The 22773-nt window shown below is 38.7% G+C and overlaps 1 protein-coding gene across 1 annotated transcript in view; it reads left to right on the top strand.

Annotated features, from left to right (window-relative positions):
- The first annotated feature begins 3083 nt into the window (after positions 1–3083).
- Positions 3084–22773, top strand: part of STK17A (serine/threonine kinase 17a) — a 28854-nt gene continuing 9164 nt past the window's right edge. The window contains exons 1-3 of the mRNA XM_076330768.1: positions 3084–3393; positions 11567–11779; positions 18944–19088. Of these exons, the coding sequence (XP_076186883.1) occupies positions 3215–3393; positions 11567–11779; positions 18944–19088 (537 nt within the window). The 5' untranslated portion in view covers positions 3084–3214. The remainder of the gene's footprint in view (positions 3394–11566; positions 11780–18943; positions 19089–22773) is intronic.

The following is a 22773-nucleotide window of genomic DNA, read 5'->3' as shown; positions in this document are numbered from 1 at the left end:
AAGTGTAGCATGGGACTGTTTTTCAGTGCTGCTGAGTACTTGGAGCTCTTGTGTAAGCACCTTTATGTGATGACAAGAAGTATTTGAGGAATACAGGAGTGAAGCACCTCAGGTGAGGAATGTGTAGTCTTTTCCTGCTGCCTCATATTTAAAACAATCACATCAAGAAATAAGTAGCTCATCAGTGCAAAAAAGATAGGTTCATATGGAACTTAAGCAGCCTGCAGAAATTCCAGCCACAGATGATCATGTTTTTCTATCGTTATTGAAGTTGAAAGGATGAATTTAGCACCTGAAAAGCAATCTTAAGTTATGTGTGCTGAGCTACGGATGGTTAGATTTCATATTTCTGTTATAAATGGACCATGATCATGATGATGATTTAGGGTAACTCTTCCACCATGTACAAGTTGCCTGAATACATTCATACTGGGAAGAGAAATGTCCTGTGAAGATCAAGCTAGAGTCAGACTGATACAGCTGAGCAAAGCTTATGTCCCTATGCAACAGGTTTGATCCACCTCTTCAGGGCAGAATTGAAATCGCTCTTTCACTCTGGTGCAGGCAGACATAAATTGTAAAAGGACATTCTTTTAAACAGAGTACCTGTGGTAGTGTCTTCCGCCTCACCTCCTGCTTCTTAGCTTGCAGGCCAAATACAGCTCATGAGAATTAATTCCTTGGATGCTACTGGCAGAAAAGAAAAAAAAATATATTGAAATATAAAACAGTTAATGTTATCTGTACAAGCAGAAAACAATTTTTGTTATGCCATCTGAGTGCAATTGAGCATACAACAGCTAATAATATTGCAGTGATTGAAGCCAAATATCCAAACAACGGAAAAAAAGTGCATCTATTTTTTCAGTAGGTAACGTATGAGAGTAACCAGCCTAGATATGTCTGTTAGCTTATCTCTAAATAAATCAAGCATTGTTCATATCCGCATGTTTCTCCCTGTGTGGATAGCACATATAAGCTTATGCTGCAGTATTTAAGACCAAGATCAGTGCTACTTTAATACACAGGGGAGTCATAAAACTTATGTTTATTCTTTCTACAGGGAAAATTTAATACAGCATATATCAGCTCCATAATATTCTGGTACAACAGAGCAAATCCTAGCCTGTGCTATTGCTAGTGCATAGTAAAGTGGGAAAAGGTTTTATTTCGGTCAGTTTTCAAGACAGTAAAGCACAATTTTTCCTTTTGTCATTGTCTTCCTATTCTGTGGATAATTCTTTTTAAGAATGCAACAAATCCATCTTCCTGTTATATTAAGACACTGAACTTCTGATGTCTTTGGTGGTATTTTCTACCCTATGGGCGAAAAATACATAAACTTACATGCTATATGAAGTAGAAGTCCTTCCAGATAGTAAGAAGCGATATACTCAAAAGTCTCCATAAGTTAGATAAAAATATATCTTAAATTTATCTGAATAACCATATGTTGAAAAAAATGTAAGCCCATGTTTTGTTTTATACAGAACCAACTGCTAGGTTTTTAAAGGCATTTAAGAATCTAAAACTTATAATTTTTTTTTAAAATATGGCCAGAGAACCTTAAATATCCCAAAGTATTTTGAGGAAGGTCTGTTCATATTCCAGAATCAGTAATTGCACTCCTTTCCATAAATTTTTTGCAGGTTTCCCCCCCCTAGGAAAATGTGATTGTGAAAATAAGTTAAGAAGTAGAAAATATCACAAGAATTAAGTATCCGAAACCTTCATTTAGGATTAACATACTTTTAAGATACGATCTATTTTTCAGGCAACAGCCTTTTCTCTGTAGTAAATGCCTCTGATACGTACTTTCAGATGTAACAATTTCTTAACCCTTGTTTAATCCAAATTTTATTGTTCAGTAGTAACAACCGAACAACAGGCCAGGTAGTCTGGCCCTGCTACAGCATAAACAATGCTCTGAGTGGAAAGCACATTGATACTGTAAGTCTTGAACTCTCCATTACTGTATATACTGGTTCTGGAATTTATTCCTAAACTATTTATTTCTGCAAATTGGATTTGGTGTTGAGTGAATGAGGAAATTCCAGAAAAATGCCTTTTCAGCAATCGTGCTCCCATCCCTGATCAATGACCGGGGTTTGGGCTGAATCCTTTCCTGTATGTTGGCCTGTTTCCTCATTAGTCTCTTCTCCCTCGTGCTCTGGATATTGGCAGGCAATGGCAGAGAGATTCTACGCCCTTAATGGAGACAAATGCCGCAGCAGTGCCTCGATAAATGACTGCCATGCAGAACAGGTCTCTTAAACATGTACATTAAGTAAGAGCTTGTGAAGTGAGAGGAGTACAGCCATTTCTCAATCCATGAGACAATTTCCACCGGCCTGGACAAACGGATGTCTGGGAGGCAGTTCCTACACACCTCATAAAAACATTTGGAGCTCAAGCATGCGTGGAGCAGAGGAGCCAAGTATGCCCCAGCTGTGGGAAGGACTTAATTGGAGCTTATGCCTTGACACCACAGAGGCCAAGGTTTCATTAGGGGGGCTCAGGTGTCCTTGTCCCCTTCAGAGCTGCTGCTGCCCCTTTTGTCCTCGCCTTCCTTCAGCCTTGCGTCCCAGTGTCCCCACTACGGGCCTGAGCCCTGTTTCCCCCACAAGGGCATGCCCTTCAGGACCAGCTCCTGCGGTCTCACCTCAGGCTTTGCCCTTCTGACATACCGCTCCCTCAGGGCACGCCTGAGCGCCCGCAAAGTGAGTTCCTGGGTCACGCAGATACGAAGAAAAGTCCGAACGGTGGTGCCTCGCCAGCCAACAACACGTCACTCAGATACTCACCTCAGCTTTATTAGTAGTTAAATCTCGTCACTTTGCGGGAGGGTCCGCCGCCACCGCGCCCGCCACCCGCCTTCTGTCACCCACCTCCCCCCCCCGCTCCCAACGGCCACCAGCAGGTGGCGCTGCCCAACCGTCCCCTCAGGCGCCGCGCGGCGCCCCGCCCCTCGCTCCCCTCCCCCTCCCGCCCTTCCACCAAGGTGAGGCGTTAAAGGGCGGGGCCCCGCGCCTGCGCCCCGCCCCTCCATCCCCTCGGCGCGGCGTGTGCTGCCCACCGCCCTTCTCGAGCAGCGGCAGCGGCTGGCAGCTCACCCCGGAGCCCGAGGGGAGCCCAGCCCAGCCCAGCCCGGCGGAGAGGCAGAGCGAGAGGGGAAGGAGAAGGCGTCCCCCTCCTGAGGGAGAAGCCCCGCGCCATGAGCCCCGAGGAGAAGCCGCCACCCAGCCGCTCCCGCGATGACCGGCCGCCGCCACCTCAGCCTGCTCCCGGCCGAGGCCGGCGGCGAGGAGGCTTCCTGACGGAGATCCGCACGCCCATCCGCACCGAGCCCTTCCAGGAGCGGTACAGCCTCAGCCCCGGCAGGGAGCTCGGCAGGTGAGCGCGCTGCGGGAGGCGCAAGGGCGGGGGGCGGCTGGCGCTGCCGCCCCGTCCCCGGGGTGCGAGTGCTCCCGCGGAGGTGGCAGGAGGGCGGAGGCGTCCCGTGTCCCCGCCGGCTCGACTCGCCCGAAGCGCCGAGTGCAAGGCATGTGCCCGCGGCGGAGCCTGCCGCTCGGCTGCCGGGGGAGGCTGGGAGCGAAGTCGGTGCATTCCCTCCGCTCTGCGTCTCCTCTCTCGCTGCCCGCCGCGGTGAGTTGCCGGCAGGCAGTCACCAGGCGTATTCACCTGCTGCCCCTTCCTCTGCTGCCCCGTTTGCGCAGAACCAGATGATAGTGGGAGGGGGGAGCGAGGGGGATCACTGCCCTGTCAGTGCTAGAGCCGCCTTTAGTGGCATCCTTTGCTGGCCTCGCCCTGCTGTGGGTCAGCTCCGAGGACGTGCCCATCGCACTGGCCGGGCAGTGTTTGGCTTGGCTGGAAGGGGTGCTGGGAGGCAGCTGTCAGCGCAGCTGTACCCCAGCTGCTGGCCGCGGCTGGTTGTCCCTCCTTCTAGCGAACAAGTCATCCTCAGCCTTGTGAAGCTGGCTGGGAAGATACTGCGCTCTTCCCTGGGAGCCGGTGCGGAGCAGAGAGTATTGCTCTAGATTTCCATTGGAGATGGAAACCTGCCCCGTTTTGGTTTGGTTGGTTTTTTTTTTTTCCCTTGAGCTTTGTAAGCTGTGACATGGGGAAAAACAAGTCTAGAGGAGACTAGTTTGTGGTAGCATATGCTTGAGAATAATGTAATAGTAGAACTTTTCAAAGAATTAAAAAGCTGGTTGAAAAACTTGGTTTTGAAAGTGACTCCACATGTAAGGTTTAATCTATGTATAATTTCAACACCTGACTGATAGCAAGCAAGGTTGGGGGCAGAAAGTCTCATTAAAAGATTTTTGCATCTCAGGGACTATATATATGGAATTTCAGCACCACTAAACCAGTATTTTTGTCTGAAATTGTCACTTATGAAAAGAGTGACAGTATTCTTACTCAGAATCACAGGTGCTCTATCTAAAGAGTTCAGATAAAAAAGATTAGGTGAAATACCACAGGATATACAGCGAGATACGTTCCTTAATATATGTTATCTTGCAAGTTACGCTAGCTGTGTAGCTCAGTTTATACAGCAGCAAAAACAGCCCCTTTGGAGCTAAAGAGGAAGGAGGCGTTTCAAAGCAAATGTAGCTGCTGTAAGTACCTCTAACAAATTTTTAGGTTGCCTAGGTGTCAGCTTAATGCTCGCTTAGTAGCTCTGATGTACTAATAGAAAAATACCTGTTCAAACACAGTGGCCTAAAGCATTCACGTGGGAAGCAGGTGGGAGAAATATCCCATAAAGTGAGAAAGCTTTTTCAGCATGATGTGACCAAAATGTCCAGGGCCTGGAAACTGAAGCTAACTAAATGCAGGCTACGAAACAGCCTAAATTGTAAGCAACAGTCAAGAAGGCGTAGGAGCAGTGTAGCACAGGATGTCCTGGTATCACTGCTGCTCAGACTTTTTATTTGAAGATCAGAGGACTTCTCAGAAAATATTTTGCCGTTCTGCCATGGAGTGAGAGCTTCTCTTAAAGCTGGGTGATATTCATTGGCCTAATCAGAAAACAGACTAGATGAAGCTTCCTTCTGGCACACAAAAGTACAACTGAAATTACTACCTTTACATTGTGAACAAAAATTAAGTACTACAGTAAATCTTAGTCTGCAGTTTAAACACGTAAATGTGTTTAACACATGGCTTTTTGTGTGGAGTCATTTTTGACCAGAACTACATTTAAAGGTGACCTTCGCATGAAGGTTGTGATTTCGCACCTGTAGTTATGTTAAAATGAGTTAAGTGACTGTTCTGTTTGTCAAATTATGTGCAACAGTTGCACATATTTTGGTTCAGACTACCTTTTTCTCTCCTCTACTTCACAAATGTTTTCACTGTCTTCTCTCTTAGAATATAGAAATCTATACATTTGAATGTATGTGCTTGGTTTTTTATTCAACAATTTTAAATGCTTACTTTTTTACTACATTTTGATTAAAAGAAAAAGTGGATACTTCAGCTCAAGTACTCAGACTAAAAACAATTTTTTGCTAACTCATTGTGACAAAGCATAGGTGGTAAATGGAAAGTGTCTCTGCCACTTGTAACTGTCTCTGTCATTTTATTGATAATGTATGCTTAGCAGAAATGTTTTCACTTTTATCTGTTCATAAAGTGTGTAAACTCTACCCATAAGTAGAGACTTATCTTTACAAAGGACTCGGACAAATTAGCACCCAGGTATGACAGGTTTTTGTCTCGGATGAAAAGCAGTCCTTGTGCACACAACATGGTCTATTTTAATTCTAATTTGGTATCTAAATTTGCTAATGAAAAATGTTTATACACTCTGTATTTGTCCATCCCACTTCCCAGAATTAGGGAAAAAATTTAAAAGCTGAACTTTAGATAGAGGTTTTGAGAATAACAACATTTGTATAAATTGAGTTTAAAACTGACAGCAGGGAGAGAAAAAGCAGATTTAGCACCGTTGCTGAGAGTAAGGCTGCTGCATGAACTCAGGAGGTTTGTGTGCTCTTTGGCCTCGGATCCAGTCAGCCAATGCATGTATGCTGAACTCACCATGGCACCTGGGGCTTCTGTCCTCTGTTCCCTTGTCACCTATGTGTGGAGGAGGTGGGAAGAGGGGGAAACATGGGAAAACATTGAGGTGGTGTAGTTCTAGCAATGTAGGGAAGGGAGGTACTGGGGCTGCTAGCCCCTGGTGGTATGTTAGAGGTGGAAGTCCTGGGGAAGTATTGCTGAAAGTCGTAGATGAGCCTGGGAGGAACCTGGTCACAATGTCACCGGAGGTTCTGCTCATGGGGAAAAAACCTGCTTTGAGAACGCAGAGCTTATGTGCTTCAAAAGGCTGCTGCCTCATTCAGTAGCTGAACAGGCATTTGCAAGTCTATCGAAATACAGCTGCTAGGAAAAATACCAAAAACTTGGTTATAATGGCTGCTCTGGAAAGGAAATTATTTTAAGTTGCTTAAGATGACATGGAAATGGCAGGTTTTTTAATGAAATGTTTTAATAAATGAAATTTTGGGCAAGTCTTCACAGCCTTATTAATTTTACTGTCCCAAGATCAGAATGTTCTCACACAAATCTTCATCTGCATGATGTTTAAAATCAAATTTACCTCTGATGGATGTTTTAAGGGTGCCACTTCTCATCAACTCACTCAGACTCAAGTCTTTTCAGATGGTGCTGGCTTGAGTTAGGTTAGTTTGAAGTAGTGTAACCTTTGCAGAGGACAAGACACCAAATGCTTAACTCTTCTTCCCCTTACTATCTGTGCTTAAGCCATAACTGTACTGTAAAATGGGGAACAATGTATTTCGTATTACCTAGAGCTTCTTTAAAGAGTCTAGTGTAATTGTACTTAGTTGCTTTGCTCTTTTTCCTCAACGAAAAACTCCTAACTAATTGCACACAAAATATTACTAGACTATTAGTTAATTCTTCAGCTCATTGATGGGTTATTGCATTCTTTTTTTTATGTAAAACAAGCTACATACATAATGGAAATCATCATTTGTGTACAGAAAATAATAGTCCTGATGCTAGAGCTGGGTTGAACGAAGGCATAAATGACTGGCCTTGCTTTCTTCTCACTGGAAGGTAACAGTCACCTTAAATGATTGCTCTAAAACAAGCAATCTTCTGCTAGTGAAATGTATGCAGCGCATACATGTGAATGTATGTCAAGTGCAATTCAGTTGATTCTCCTCATTCCTGTTTCTTTGTTAAAGCTGACAAGGTCATTCTCCACCCAGAGCTAAGAATAGCAAGTATTTTAATCATCTGAGGAGACTGAACAGAGTAAGGAAATATTCTTTGTTTCTAACTAGTGACCTGGCTGTAGTTTCATGTGCAGATAACCCATGTCTTGAATTTCTTTTTTTTTCCCCACAAACTCTGGCATGAACTTGCTTATTTCTCAGGTAGCTTTCAGTAATGTGCATCTTAGTGGTACCTGACACTTGTACAATTTTGTGCATCAGTAAGAATGTACATGCTATTACACTTCTGTCCTCAGCTGCTCTCTGCAGTAGCACAGCTAGGGTGAAACAGTTGTGGAATGAAGTGAAAGTAGAAAAGAGGTGAAAATCAAGAGTTGCAAGTAGTTGGTTCCACCATTTGAGAATAAATTTATGAGTAAATTATTTGTGAACATCAGAAATGGAATCCCCACACCTTGCTGTTTGGAAATCAAAACTTGTAGGGGGAAAAAAAAACCCCACGCTTCAGAAAAAATGTTTTATATGAGTTATGTAATAAATTGCATATAGTTTTGTGGATATCAGAAAAGTTTTCTGAACTTTATAAAAAGTAAATATCTTCACAGGAATTGCTGTTATTCCTGCCTTTGTTACAGTGCCAGGGTTTTATAGGTCACTTTAAAAATAATTGTTAAAGTAAGGTTAGTTTTCTGTTCTTCTGAGCCTGTGACAACCAAAATTAACTGGTGTGACATAAATGTTCCTGCTTATCTGATTTGACATTTGATTTGTGATTTGAGGCTTTTGCTTTAGCCGTAATGTATGCCAGATGAAACAATGCTAATTCTATTGGCAATCTGAAAAGATGACATTGAGCTTCTTTGTAATCAGATATGATTTATCTTAAATCATAATTCTTGAATGAGGCTCTTGTGAGGACTGAGAACTACTTCTAGTTTCCTATTCATGTCTCCCTTCAAAGCATTTTTGTTTGTGTTTGGATGATTGGTAGTCAGTTTTTAACTTTGGAAATGCATGTTAAGTATTTCCTCTCAAAATTGTTCTTCCTTCAGTGCAGTGTTCTCTCTGCTAGCTCCTTTCAATACACCTAAACTAGCAATGCTCTGATCTAATACCCTTCTCGCTATTTAGATCTTTTTATAAGGAGTTCTGAAAAGCAGGATTTTAAGAAAAGCGAAGATGAAGCGTATGCAATGTGTACTTTATGGGAAAGCTTGTTTATATCTGTCTTATCTACTATTCTGTCTCTATCAAAAAGAAATTCTTTACGAATTTATCTTTTGGCTTAACCATACAGTGGATGGTATCTTTGGATCTTAGCTTTGAAATTTTCAGGCATGAATCTAGGTTGCTGCACAGTAATTAGTTCTATTAGCTATAAACATCAGGTTCGTCAAGTTTGATCTTTTTGGGATTGTATTCAGAAAAGATGAGTTCTACAGACTGTAGTTATAATAGCTCTAATTATAGGTATAACCATAAAGAATCTGGGCAGGATTCTTGGTCTTAAACAACTAAGAACTAGTATTTGTCAGCCGGCTGAACTCCCGTGTAACCTGTCCTTTTAATTACGTCACCTATCAGGCTTCTGGCCAGCTCAGCTAAACAGGACATGTGTGGCCACACACAGTGGTGGCTCTTGCTGTTTCTTGCTGCCCCGTGAATACTGTTCTATTTCCATAGTGACTAATGTGCGATGAATCGGCAACATTGCTACTCATTAGGCTAATTAACTTGCTTCCAGATAGATTTTGTATGTAATGCAAAACAACACCGTGCTTCTTGAAAGCTGTATTATAGAGGTTTCAAACTTTTCTAAACTACTTTCTCTAGGTCCTTCACCAGTGCTAGAATTAAAAGTTTTGACTCTGTGCTAAGGCGACATTCAACCAGAAGGAAACTCTGCATTCAAAGACTATTTAAGAAAAATAGAGAAGGCTGAACCCAGGGGTCTAGGGTTTTGATATAAAGGCTTAGTATCTACCAGGTATGAAAGTAAGTTGCTGTTAAAGGGCTTATCTGTTAGTCTCACAATTTATTTTTGTCTGTTGGGTTTTTTTTCTTATCAGCATAGTTGCTAGGTTTTTTTTCCTGTGCTGTTTTTGGTTTTGGTGCTAAAAACCTTAAGCAAGGATTTTAACACTTTGGATAAATGCATAGCTTTATATTGTACACTGAATCATACAGATGCGTGTCCTCGTTTGGAATAACTTAAAATCCTTTTCACTGGCTACATAAGGAAGGTTGTGCTCTGTCGTGGCTAGGATTGCAATGCTGGAGGGATGTTTATACCTGTAGCTGCAACACTAATGTCACAAACTTCCTAGAAATCTACCTAAAAGAAACACTGTCCTCCCAATATTGTTGGGATCAGGGGCATCGTGAGCACATTCCTATGTTTCCTGATGAGTTGTCTCTACTATACACATTTGTTATTACTTCCAACATGGTTTTTGATAGATGTGTACCAGGCACCTACCAGGTTGTTAGGCTTTATTCGAGGCTTTAGGTGTCTGTTCCTCCTGTGGTAACTCTATAGCGATTAACGCATTTTATAGTGACCTTTTGTCAACACCTTCCTAGTGCTACAAAATCCTATAATATTATTTTCATGCATTTGCAAAGCAAAATTTGTCTTAACGTATATATTAGTAATTAAGTATTTAATTAAGTACTTAAATAATTAAGAACTTTATCTCAAAAATTGGATTCAAGACATTGAAAGCATATTCTTACTGTTTGTCTACCTTCACAGCTATCTGGGCTGTGCTCTGATCTAGTCTTAATACCTATTGTGCTGTAGATAATGTGTGCTTATACAAAATATTATTCCTAGAAGAATAACTGTGGCGGTATCAGTGGTTAGAAGTCAGATTATTTTAGTGAGATTGCCTGGCAAATACCCACTTTGTGGGTGCTTATTTGACTTAATTCACTTAGACTGGGTAATTTTGAAACAAATGCCTATTAAAAGAAGTTGTGGTCAGCTTGGTTTTAGCAGTTACATTTCATGGAAATGTAAGTCTGCCAATAGGTTAGGAGCTGTGAGAGTAAAAAGTTTGACGCGAGCTGAATTAGTTAATTTTGTAAACTTCAGCTTGGAGGTAGGAGAGGCAAAACCCATGTAATTGTGTTCCAAACCAGATGAGGACTCTTATTTCAGTTTCAGCAACCCTACGGTAAGTTAAGCAAAGAACCGAAATAAAGATCTCCAAGCTATTCCTGCAGCTTTATAAGAAAATTTTTACATATAAATAAAAAAGGCTTTATGAACATTATACCTGTATGGTAAGAACTAAAAAAAGATTGCTGTACTTCAAAGTATGAGAATTCATCATTGCATTAGATGACAGATATTAACTAATAGACCTTTTCAATCTAAAAATCTGTACTGTATGAATGGAACAGAGTGGAGCAGGTGGCCTGGGACTCCACTGCAAGGAAGTTTAGAGCAGACACTTCCGTCCAAAATGCTGGGGGGGAAGTCTTCTGACGTAAGTGCTTCAGTGTGGTTTTAGCTAGCCTGCTGGCTTGGTGTAACTCATCGGTTGTGTGCTTTGTCAGAAATGACGCTCATTAACGTGGGTTAAGCACTATGCTCAGTTTGCTCAGTGTGTGTTTGTATTCACATTATCATTGTCCCAAAATTTTGTTAGAAAGCTTTATGTTGGTCAAACTGCTTTTTTTTTTAAATGATCCGTGTTCCTTACTTACACACTGAGACTAAGAATAAGGGATTTTTGAGAACTATTAAGCAGTCAAAAAACTCTGGCTGTTATCATTTGAGACATATTATGGTGAAAATACAAAGTGCCATCTTTGAAAATGCAGAGCAGAGTCTGGATATTGCATGGCAAATGGAGCAGGATTTTGAGCAGTTATTCAGTAAGAGTGCTGGTTGCTGTTGCCTTGAATATAGTGGGATGCTTTAGAAAACAATAGCTGGGCAATTATGTAGGTTTTTGTAATGTAGTCACAGAAAGCATAAATTGCCTGTTTGTACACTTTGGTTTCTCCCAGCTTTTTTAATGAAAGGTTTGAGGATACCTTAATCTTGCAAACTAGCACAGCTTGTTTATTTTGTATTTTTGAAGTCCATGTTCCTTGAATTGATAGGGTTTTTAAGTCCTTATTTTTAATGGAGGTTAAATTACATTCTGGCTTGTGATGTTCCTAACTTAAGTGTAGGGATTGTCACTTAGCAAGGCATCTTTCTAAATTTAGAACATATTTTAAATGTATTCATTAATAGTGATTTAGTTCAAGTTTCCTGTAATGTTAATTTGTAAGGGCCATACTAATGTTGTCACTAAGGGACTTAATTTTAACTTAAAATTATTCTTTCATTTCAGAGGAAAATTTGCAGTGGTGAAGAAGTGTATCCAGAAAGACACTGAAAGAGAGTTTGCAGCAAAATTCATGAGAAAAAGAAGAAAGGGCCAAGACTGTCGGATGGAAATAATCCACGAAATTGCAGTCCTTGAGCTGGCACAATGCAACCTTTGGGTCATTAACTTGCATGAAGTTTATGAAACTGCAACAGAGATGATTTTAGTCCTGGAATAGTAAGTACTAGTAATAATTCCTGAATAATCTTGTGCAGTATTTGCTTAAAACTAATAATGTGAAAGTACTGTGTGTCAGTATGAATAATGTGAAAAGATTTTATTGATTACCTGTTACGCTTGCTTGAGTTCAGAAAGAATTGCTAAGAAAATCAGTATTACAAGAAGTTATGTGCAGTCTTGTAACTACTGCAGATTATAATAAATTTTTCCAATTATGTAGTATCCTTCAAAGCTGAACTATAATTTATGTAGTTAAAAATCTTTAGTGAAATATGAACTGTGTACACTCCCTACTTGTAAAAGAGGAAGAGGAAAGAAGCAATGAGTATCTGTTCAAAAACTGCAGTTTTTCATTGACTGTGACAAAGACAGGGTGAAATCTGTTGGGTTTTTTTACCAGTTATGAAACAGGTATTGAAAGCAACGTCATTGTTAAAAAGCAGCTATCAAAACCCCCTATGATCTACAATGAAAAACTCCCTAAATCATTATCTTTCTGGGGAAGAAAGAGTAGGAGGATTCAGACCTATAATAGTTTCTTTCAAATGATGTTTAACTTGTGACTCTACATTTGTCTGTGTGTTTTTTCCCCCTTGAGTTTGTCCAGGTGGGCGTTTCTGCAGCTGTTGTGACTGTTCATCTAATATGCCAGTGGCTTAGATATTTGACATCTAGGTTCCAAGAGGCAGCCAAATGCTTGTTGCTATTGAACTCTGTTAAGATCCTGTTCAAGCTCTATAGATTTTAAATAATTAGGAGAGGAACAGTGAGGCTCGATAGTTCAAAAGTGACTTAACCTGTCTGCTAAGATAAATCTAGTTTGTACAGTTCTTTCCTTGCTTGATAACAAAAAGAAATGGTGAGAAGTCTTGTGTCCCAATCTGATCTTGTTTAGAAGTCAAAAGAAACTGTATCTGTAAAGTTCAGTGAAATGGAATGAGACTGTGTTTGCTAAGGCAAACTTTCTTCTAGAATACATTTTTTCAGCTTCATTGTGCCCTTATGGAATTCATGATTTATGAAATATTGACCTGTCTGTTCTAATGCAAAGGTGTGACAGAGCTTCTGGAGTTTTAACTGCTGTTATTGGAGACTCATAAATACATGCTTTAAAGACTAGCAGCACAGATCTAACTAGAATGCAGTTTAAATTTCTGGATCCCGTAGAGATATAACATGAGTGGTAGAATCCAAAGCTTGATATGAGCAATGGGTTTTGTGATAATTTTAATGCGAAATTGCTAGTTTTCTTTTAGAACTCAGTTCTCTTACAATTGCAAAACATTTTTAATCCAAAGTATTAACTAGGTTGTTCAGTAGTCACCAGGTTGTTCAGTAATTAGCACCATTATTGTTTTTATATGCATCAAACAGTCATACCTTATTTCAGATAAATAGCTGTGTGTTAGAGTTGTAAATTACAAAAACAGTCTTTCCCTGACTTCAGCAAATACATCTGGATGCTTCTTTAATGTCAGCATGTTCCAGAGACATGTTGCAACAAAACAGGTATGAATGTTAGTAAATTTCTGACATTCTGTATGCAGAGGATTAAAGAACGTATCTAGACTGCAAGCTTCTCTAGGGCATTTCAGTTTCTATTAAGCTTGATGGTCTGTGTGGCAGATCTTTATCTTGGGAAGGAGAAAAACAAATACTTAATTGTTGGCCACTAACTTTATCTGCTAAGGTTTTTAAGTTTCTTGTCTTGATGTTGAATCTGTCATAAGGGGGGGGGGGACAACTAGTGCTTTGCCTTCATGAAGAGAAATACTCATGTTATGTGGAGGGTTGTCTTTCAAGCAGCATCAATTTTTGACAGAAAACAAACTTAAAATTAGCCACTAACTGTTAATATTAAGTTCTGAACAATGGGAAGCAATGAGGCATTACAGTGTTGGCTTCAGCTGTAGGATAGCAAATTGGTGGCTGTCTGCATCTACCCTGACAACAGTCTCTGACTTCTCTTTGTTGGCATAAGACCTCAAACAGAGGATTTAAGTAGGAGTTGAAGGGTAAGTAAGTCTGAAAGGGTAGTATGTAAAGCCTGGAATTAATCTGCGGGTCAGTCATGTTTCTATATATCAGTGAAAATGGAATGAATGAAAAAGAAAACTGGACTTTTACTGAAAAAGGTAGAGATACAATCTGGATAACCTGACACACCAGATATCAAATTTGCTTTTTTCTTTTATAACTTTTGGGCTCAATATTTGTATGCAACCCACCTGGCTTTTTCCAATTTCTTTTGACAGAGCTAGCAACAGAGCATCTGATGCTTAAGAACTGGTGTTTTTATAAGTGTTCATCACCATATGTTTACACATCGGTGGAAGGGACAGATGATATTAGTGGGTCATTAGTGGGTCGGATATTAAAGAAACCTGTATGTGTAACGTCAAAATCTAAGCCGTTAAGTATTTTTCTGTGAAGAGCTTCTGAACTGAGTAATTACCTGCCACAGTCTTGTGTAGGTATAGTAGACTTTTGTTACGCTTAATTTAAAAAAGAAAAAAGTTGTCTTTATCATCTTGAAGACATGGTCAGGGTTTATTAGATATGCTGCATGAAGTGCTTTTTTCACCTATAGTTATTTGGACCTGGATAATGTTACTACTTGTATTGTCTTGACATTACTTATTGTCCTACTTACTGGAGGTGTGACTGATTAAAGTAGGAGTCTGCTGGAAGGAAACAATTCATTTAGCATGGGATTCAACAGATCTTGAAGCAAAACCACTGTAATCAGAAATAACTGCTGCTCCAATGTGTGCATTTTGTCTATTAGAGCAATTCACAAAGTTGTTCTAGATGGTAGTCTCAAATCAAGACTGGAGCTTTTCAAAAAGTTTTAGAGGAAAACTTCTCAAATGGAGTTAGTTACCTTTTGTTTGTGTTTCATTCAGTTCTTGGGCTGCCTGATTGGAAAGGCTAAGGCAAAAAAAAAAAGACAGACGCATTTGTCTGAGAGCCAAGAACTGAAAAGAACGGTATCTACAACTTAATGCATTTGGATGCTTCTCTTCCCGTATGTCCTCTCATCAGATACGGATTTACAGTTTTCTCAGCCTTTGGGGACGCTGGTATGTTATGGTAGCCTTACACTGGAAAAGTTCTCAGTAAGTTCACTTGCTTGCTTACTATCTAATGGTATGCCTAGCCAAGGAAAGGGCGTATGACTGTCAGCAGTAGTGAACGTGAACCTTTGCTGATAGTGTTACAACCACCTCGGTGTGATCTTCTTGTAATATAAGCTCTGTGTACAGAAAGCAGATGAGTTTCCATTTATCTTCCAAAGCTAACCCTTTCAAGAAAGACTTTTGACAGAGCATAAGATTCAGGAAGTAAATTTTTGGCCCTTGCAGACTGTATATGGTCTCACTCAGCATTTGAAACTAAGTGTATTCTAGGAACTTGTTATCTACACATCTGTACTCTGAGGATTTGTTCAATCTTTTTCTAATAATACGCTAAATGACTGTGGTAGTGTATTGTAAGTGCACTTGAAAGAAGTAGGATGCTGAATTCCATACAGTGCATTGTTAAGATATGTTTGAAGGATGCAGTCTCCATTGAATTTAAAGTCAACATAATTGTAACCCAAGATTATTGCTCCAGACTTCCAACTGAAGTCATTTAGGTCATTTATGCTGATAAGCAGTAATAAAATGTTAGCATGCTTTTCATTGATTAAGAGCAGTTGGATTTCACTTGAAACTACAGAGAAGTTAATAGCACAACAGTGCTTTCATAAACAAATTAAAATAGCTAAAGAATTCTGGCTGCCATAGCTTTTAAGTTTGGAAAGAATTCCTATGTCTTGTGTTTTTTCGTACGCTTAGCTAAGGGAGTGTGTACTAGAGAAATAACACATTCTAAGTAACACTGGATTTCAAAACGTTGTGCTCTTAAATATTTCCTTATCCATTTTTTTCAGATTAAGATGGCTTGTTTTCCTAAAGACTTTCTTGTCCTAAGGACAATTCCTTGCTTTTATCCCCTAGGAACATTTTCTGTGGAGGTGGGTGGGGGTGCCTAGTGGCTTGCAAAATTGTTATTTCATAATGACCATTAGAAAAGCTACAGCTTAATGGAAGATGTGTTCTTAGAGGAGAAATGGGTAAATGTTACAAAGACCAGAGAACTCCTGGTCTGCATGTATATAGAACTCATAGCAATGACATGCCCATAATACTTTCCTAGCAGGTATTTTAATTCCTTCTGTGTTTTGATTAAATTTTTTTCCCTGAACTTTAGCTAGGGAATACAAAATAACTGAGTTGAAAGTATCGTTAAGGAGCTTGGCAGAATTTGGCATAGACATGCGGGAGAATTGTTTTGGAGTTCATTTTGACATTGTACTTCCAACCACTTGTGACTGGGTTGGCTCACAGCTAGCTGTCTGTTTTGCTTAAGGGAATCAATTAAGCTCACTCCCCAGCAACAATACATGAAACAGTCTTCCAGTAACAAATTTCCTCCTGATCTTGCAAAGGGTCACTAGTTACTTGCTTGAATGTGGTAATTTTTGGATAGAATGAATTGTCTGGAAGAAGTTGTTCTATCTGCATCCTAAATAGCAAAGTTGACCGAAAAATGAAACATTGCATGTGAAACCACCTTTCCATGTGAAACTTTTTGTAAAGCTAAGTATATTTGTCTATGGTAGCTGAGAACGGCTGTTTCGTAAGTCATGAAGTGGGGTGTGTATGTGCAAGGGCTGTATTTGCTTGTCTCACTCTTAAAAATGCTGATGAACCTAGGCACCTTCAGAAGTACTGGGAGGTACTTAAATACCTTTTAAAAAAAAGTTTTCTGGATCGAGGGTTTTCTCCCCGCATATGGTAGTGCTGTCTCTTGATTTCAGTGGTGGGACATTGTGAGCTTCAACTTTTATTGCCTTGACTTTTAATACATTTAATTTGAAGTTCTTTAAGTGTACTATTATAATTCTAGGTAGCCTACATTTTAGCTTGGTGCCTACTTCAATGTTAATTTGTGTATTAGTGTGACTTAATTGTAACAGATGTCTACCAAATAGACATATAGCAAACAGGGCTTTATAAGGCCCTCCCTGTTGCTGATTTTTCAGCTGCGTCTATTAAATTGTGTTCCCTGGTTGACAACAGCAGTTTTAAGGTATAAATCCTGTTTCACGTAAAATTAAATAGCAGAAGTACTGTTTTGCTTATATTAGGTGGCAGAGCTATACCAGCAAAATCCTAGGGTTGTTGCTGTAAAACACATCGTGTTACTAATTTTGGTAGTAGATCTTATCACTGTATGTGCATTATAAATTACTGCTACAAGGAATTAAATCATTCTTTCAAGCAACATATTATGGCATTCTTATAAAGTAGAAAGTTTAATTTATTGGTTAGAGTAGATGTTTTTCTATCCCTATCTTGAAGATCCAATTGATGTTGCTTTTTAAAAGAACTTGTTTTAAAATATTAGAATGCACTATCCAGTGTAAATTTTTAACATGTCATTAATACCTGAGTTCTGTTCAAAGTTGAAATATTACTAACTTTTTCCTTGAATTAAATAAAAATATGCTGAAGAAAGATGTGATAGTGTCAGGCATATGCAATTTTTCTAGAGGAATTAAAGTACTAATACTCCTTTGATGAAAACTCATTTTATTCTTGTTCTATCATCATTGATAAAGGATGAAGAAAAATAATTATTTAATGGACTTTTCTTTTTTAAAAGAAAATCTTAGTTTAATAAATCAAATTATACTTCTGTACCAGTACACCAGCATATAGAACAGAAATATAAAACTCTTTAGAAAATGTTAAGACATAACCCTCTTAAATTATTTTTGCTTCTAAGACAATCCACAGGGAGAATTTTAAATAACAGCAATGAGAATATCTGGGAAGGCAAAAAGTTTTATAAACCATGAGGCATTTTCAGGTGCTAAGACTGTAGCAGCAAAGTTAGTATTGACAAAACGAAAGACTGAGTATATTTGTGTTCTTTTTCTGGGGGTACATAATCCAAATGCACCATTTTTGTAGAACTCTCATTTGCTGTTACATCTTTGTTGAATATGCCTGTCTGTCTTCTGGATTGCCTAGGTAATGTAACTTATTGGAAAAGAGCGAGCAAAGGCAGAATAGATGGCTATGCATCAATAAAGATTAACACTGCAAAGATTAACATTGTGCAAAGTCAGGTTTGGCATGTCACAGTTTGGGGTAACTGGAGAAGATACTGTCCTCGGGGGTTTCACCGTCTTTCACTAAGGGATGATTATAGAATTTCATGCAGAACAAAGCGTGTATGTGTTGATTTCATTTATACGTTGCTAAGTACTATTTCAACAATCCATATGCAAAATGGTTCCATCCTAATGTCCTTATGCCCACTCTTGTTTTAAGATGGAGCCTCTGCTCTGCTTGTTTTACTTTTGATGCTATCTGGTTATGTTGTAAAACAATTCTAGTTCTCTAGAGTCGCTGTCATACAGAGATGGTGCTGCATGTGGCTTCAGAGTACTTTAAAAACATTCATTCATCTGTAGTTATTTTTATTTGGTTTGTTACTCTGTCATTTATTTAAACATATACAAACAAAAGATAAGGAAGCAAGCTGAGAGCTAAAATTTTCAGAAGTATTTTTAGATGAAAGCCATTTAGAAACTTAATGCATCCCTGTATACCAGAGACTTCACAAACAATTCAATTATAAACTTCACATTTAGTCTTTTGAGTATGTGCAGAGTGTTTTGAGGAGGATTGGGGGTGGGGCTGTTTTGTTTTGTGTTTACAAAGGCTTACCTTGGCCAAATTTCCATGTAGTTTCATAGGAATGGCAAAAGGCACATCTTTTATGTAAACACTGCCCTCAAACAAATGTGGCATTCATCTTAAAGCATAGTCAGTAGTGTTTCCAAAATAGTCCCCAAAGTTTCTGTAGTATTCATATTCTCTAACCTAAATTACTAAGATCTTTGCTTCTCTCCAAAGCTGCCATACTGCAGAGAAGTCTTCCTAGGCTATAAAAGCTTGCCAAATGTTTAAGAACTGAAAATATCACTACTGGATGCTACTGCCTGCTGATCTTGCTTACGCTAAATAAAATAGTGCAAGTAGAACAAAATGGGTGCTCTAACTTAGTCTTTGAAATAATAAAATTCATATTGTTCCATAGCGCTGCTGGAGGTGAAATCTTTGACCAGTGTGTGGCTGAAAGAGAGGAAGCCTTCAAAGAAAAAGATGTTAAACGACTTATGAAGCAGATCTTAGAAGGAGTTTCATTCTTGCACAGAAACAATGTGGTTCATCTTGACTTAAAGGTAAGATTGCTGTATTTTTCTTATTAATTTCTTATCTGCTGACTTTCTTATTGGTTATATGTCATACTAATGCTAATTTGTAATTAACACAATTTTTATCTAGTTATTCCTCAAATGGTAAAATTCAACCTTTGAGATGCAGTAGGCACCAGGGTTGCAAGCCTTTTGGGGAGTTTCTATGATTATGTCACATATAAACTTCATTTGATTAAGTGAAATGTAATGAAGTCAAAAGTGGACTTGTGTTACACCTTAAATTGCGAACTAGTTCTTTGGGTAAGACCTGGCTCATTTTTAAAGTGCAGTAAAAATGTCTGGGTATTATATGGCTGTTAAAAAACAGGTTGGTTTTTGTATTGACTTGAGTTTTAATGAAGCAGAAGGATGGCAGAGACACTGGTAGTATAAAGTGTAATGTTTCAGAATGAAGTGTTCACACAGGACTGGTAAACAGTATATTAACGTGTAAAATATATTTATAACACTTCAGTATTTTTTTAATTACTGTAAAACTTAATTTAAATGTTTGTCATTTACTGCCAACCAGTTGGCCACCACCATATTGGTATATCAATTATGATTTACTGGAGTAAATATTTTTTCTTACTGAAAAATAGTTTTGACACAAATCAAGAGAAAAGTACAGTTGCCATCATACGAAATCCGGAGTATTGCTTATGGTTAAGAAGGGAGTTGTAACAGGGATCCAGAAAACTATTGTCTCCCGTTGGCAGCAAGCTGCAATGAATTTTCTTTAGCTTCCATCCATACGCTCATATGGAAGGTGCAATTTTATCTCATTTTGAGGTTGAACTACTTAATAAAGGCAGTATAAAAAGTATCTTGTATTTAAAATCTCTGAATTCTTTTTTACACCTCCAATTCCCGTATTTACTAAGTATGTAGTAAGACACTACCTGTTTCTTCTGTTCTGTTGCTGAGATCCTTACTTGTATTTAATTGCATTTTGGCAGTAGTACAAAGCTAACAGTAGATTCCAGTATCAAGCTGTACATACTTAATATATAACCTAGCACATCAGCTAAAGCAGATAATGAGTAATATTTGCACACAAATATCTCACCTGCCTGGTTTTCCAACCATTTATTCAAATTATCTGTGCAATCCTTTAAAACTTTCTGTAGCCTGTTGATTTAGTCATACACATAGAATATTAATAATTGTACTAAAATAATTAATGGAAAATTTTTAGCAAATGATGTGAGAAGTGTTCAGAAGGACTAAAAATGAGCAGTTAGAATTCCTTAAAGTTCCAGTACGCTTATACAAGTTACTCAGTGTTTCTACTACGGCTGGCCATTGAATTTCCTTGAAGCAAAGTGTGTAAAATTAAAACCTGTCTTTTGTGGACAGTATATATTCATACATGTTTGTAGTTAAAGCTGTGGTGTTCCTTAGCACTATCAATTGGGTATCTGTAATCAGAAATGTGCTGTGCTTTATTTGACTACAGTACTCAATGGCAAAAGTAGACTGGGGTGTTGATTACAGCTTGCGGATAGGTAGTTTTTTCAAAGTTCAGAAAAAGCTTACTTAAAAACTTTCCAACTGATCAGAAAACTTTTATGTTATAAAATTGAGCATATCCAGTTCTCGCTGAAAGATCCAGCATTGCTTTGCTGGCTTATGAAGGTTAATTAGCAGAGTAAATTGTCTGGTGTTTGAGTTTAATATGTTTATACGTTACTGCAGGGTGCAATGTGTTTTTGAAAAGTGGATCTTAATAGGAGTCCTAATTGCAGTGTGATTGCTTTCATGATATATAAGACTATCAGTCTTTTGCAAGATAAGGTCTCGGGAATTCTTCAGAATATTGGCAAATAAAGATGATGGAAACTGTAGGATTAAAAACCATCACTTGTGAAGATTGATTGACCCATGTGCCTTGCAAGACTTTAAAAAAAAGGTCCATTTTTCAAGGAACTCCAATTGAAGTTGGGTGCTGTGTTTGGCTGCATGTTTATTAACCCACTGGCCTCAAACCGTCTTCTGTTGTATAGTATGGCTCATGCTGCTTTACCTAGTGGCTTACAGCACCATGGAATTTACTAAATACTTGGTTTTGTGGGGTGACATTTGGAAGACTTGTGCAAAGTGTCTTGCTGTTAAGCAAGGTGTTTGCCAACATCAAAAAGTTTACAAAATCTTGCTAAAATATTTTCCTTATGCTATTAGTTTCACCTTTTGGATCTCTAAAGGTTTCCCTTCCATTTGTCTGGTACAAATACCTTTGTAAAGGTCTATCCAATTGTCCGTATGTTGCACCTTCAAAAAAAGTCAGGCTCTACGCCCAGAAGAATTTAAGTCAAAATGGTTGTCAGTATGTGATTGTCAGCTTGTTGTTGTAGTTTTATATTATAAATCTAATCAACCAGATCTATGACACTGACAGCTAGCTTGCTTTAACTTCTGTCTGCCCCCTTATTAGATGCAAGATTTTTCCTATGAGACTGAACACTGCAGAAAAAAATGGGGTATTTTGATGTGGCTTAACAAGGTTGCCACCTGATCGTTTCTTTTCAAAAGCATGGTTCTCCTGAAAGATGGTTGAAATATGGCTTGTTTATAATAGCAAAATACAATCATGTAATCCAGTTTTGACTTGGAGAAAGAGCAAATATAATGCTACTGAGTGCAAATTAAGTATCACTTGACAGTATTGTGTTGATGCTATTTAATTTGCAGGGTGTGCATAGATTGTAGTCAGGAGTCTTTCATCTCCTCTTAATGGTGCATAAAAGCTGCTGAGTAAGGGAAGAGTCCTTTCTCTGTGTTTTCATTTGCTGTTTGACTTGATCTTGAATTGGTGTTTGGTAAAAGCTTAAAGTAGTTGGGAATGGAAGAGAATGTAAAAAGGCATGGGGGTTGAGGAAGGACTAGCTGCCTCTTGTCTACAGCGGAGATAGGTGAAGAGCCTTGCACAGCCCCAGGGTCTGGGAGAATGGCTGCTCCAAGCAGCACTCTCCTATAATATGTATTGCTCTGGTTATCCAACAGACAACTTTTCCCTTCCTTCTTCTGTATTGTTTTCAAGATGTTGTGTTCAGTGAGGACAACTAGCAAAATCATTATTTGAAATTGGTTTGGGTGTCATTTTACACCAATATTCAGAAAGCAAACTAATGCAATTACAAAAGAAGTGGCCTGTTACAAGAACATTACAGATTAATTTTCTCAACTGAGTTTTCCAGGTGGATTAAGGTGGAATGTTTATTACGCAGAAGTGTAGTATTAATAGAGGTGTAGTATTCCTTGTCTAAAGGAACACCCAGGAAACTAAGAAAAGAGTTAAAAATTAAAATATCAATTTTTCAAGGCAAACAAACAGTTTAGTCTGGAGTTCAAACCTTTATAGCAATTAAAGCAAAGCTTTTATTTGTTAATAGGCAGGGTATATAGAGTACCCAGGTTCTACAGAACCTATTTTGATTATAGCCTTATTTCTTAATTTATGGGACTTGCATTGCATATTTTGGGAAATAAAGTGTGATGCCAGTCTAATATGTCTACTCTTTTAGTGACTCTTGCATTTTTTTTTTCCACTTGTACACATTGACAAAAAAAACCCAACCCCCAAGCAAATTCTGCTCTTCCATTTCGATTGCTTAAAGATATGGGAGTCCTCTAACTTTTTTTAGGGCAGACTGATCAGCCTACTCTAGTG

This window comes from Aptenodytes patagonicus, chromosome 2 (genome assembly GCF_965638725.1).
Source record: "Aptenodytes patagonicus chromosome 2, bAptPat1.pri.cur, whole genome shotgun sequence".
In the NCBI taxonomy this organism is placed as follows: Eukaryota; Metazoa; Chordata; class Aves; order Sphenisciformes; family Spheniscidae; genus Aptenodytes; species Aptenodytes patagonicus.
Note: the sequence above shows the minus strand (reverse complement) of the source record. Positions and strands in the feature narration are given on the sequence as shown.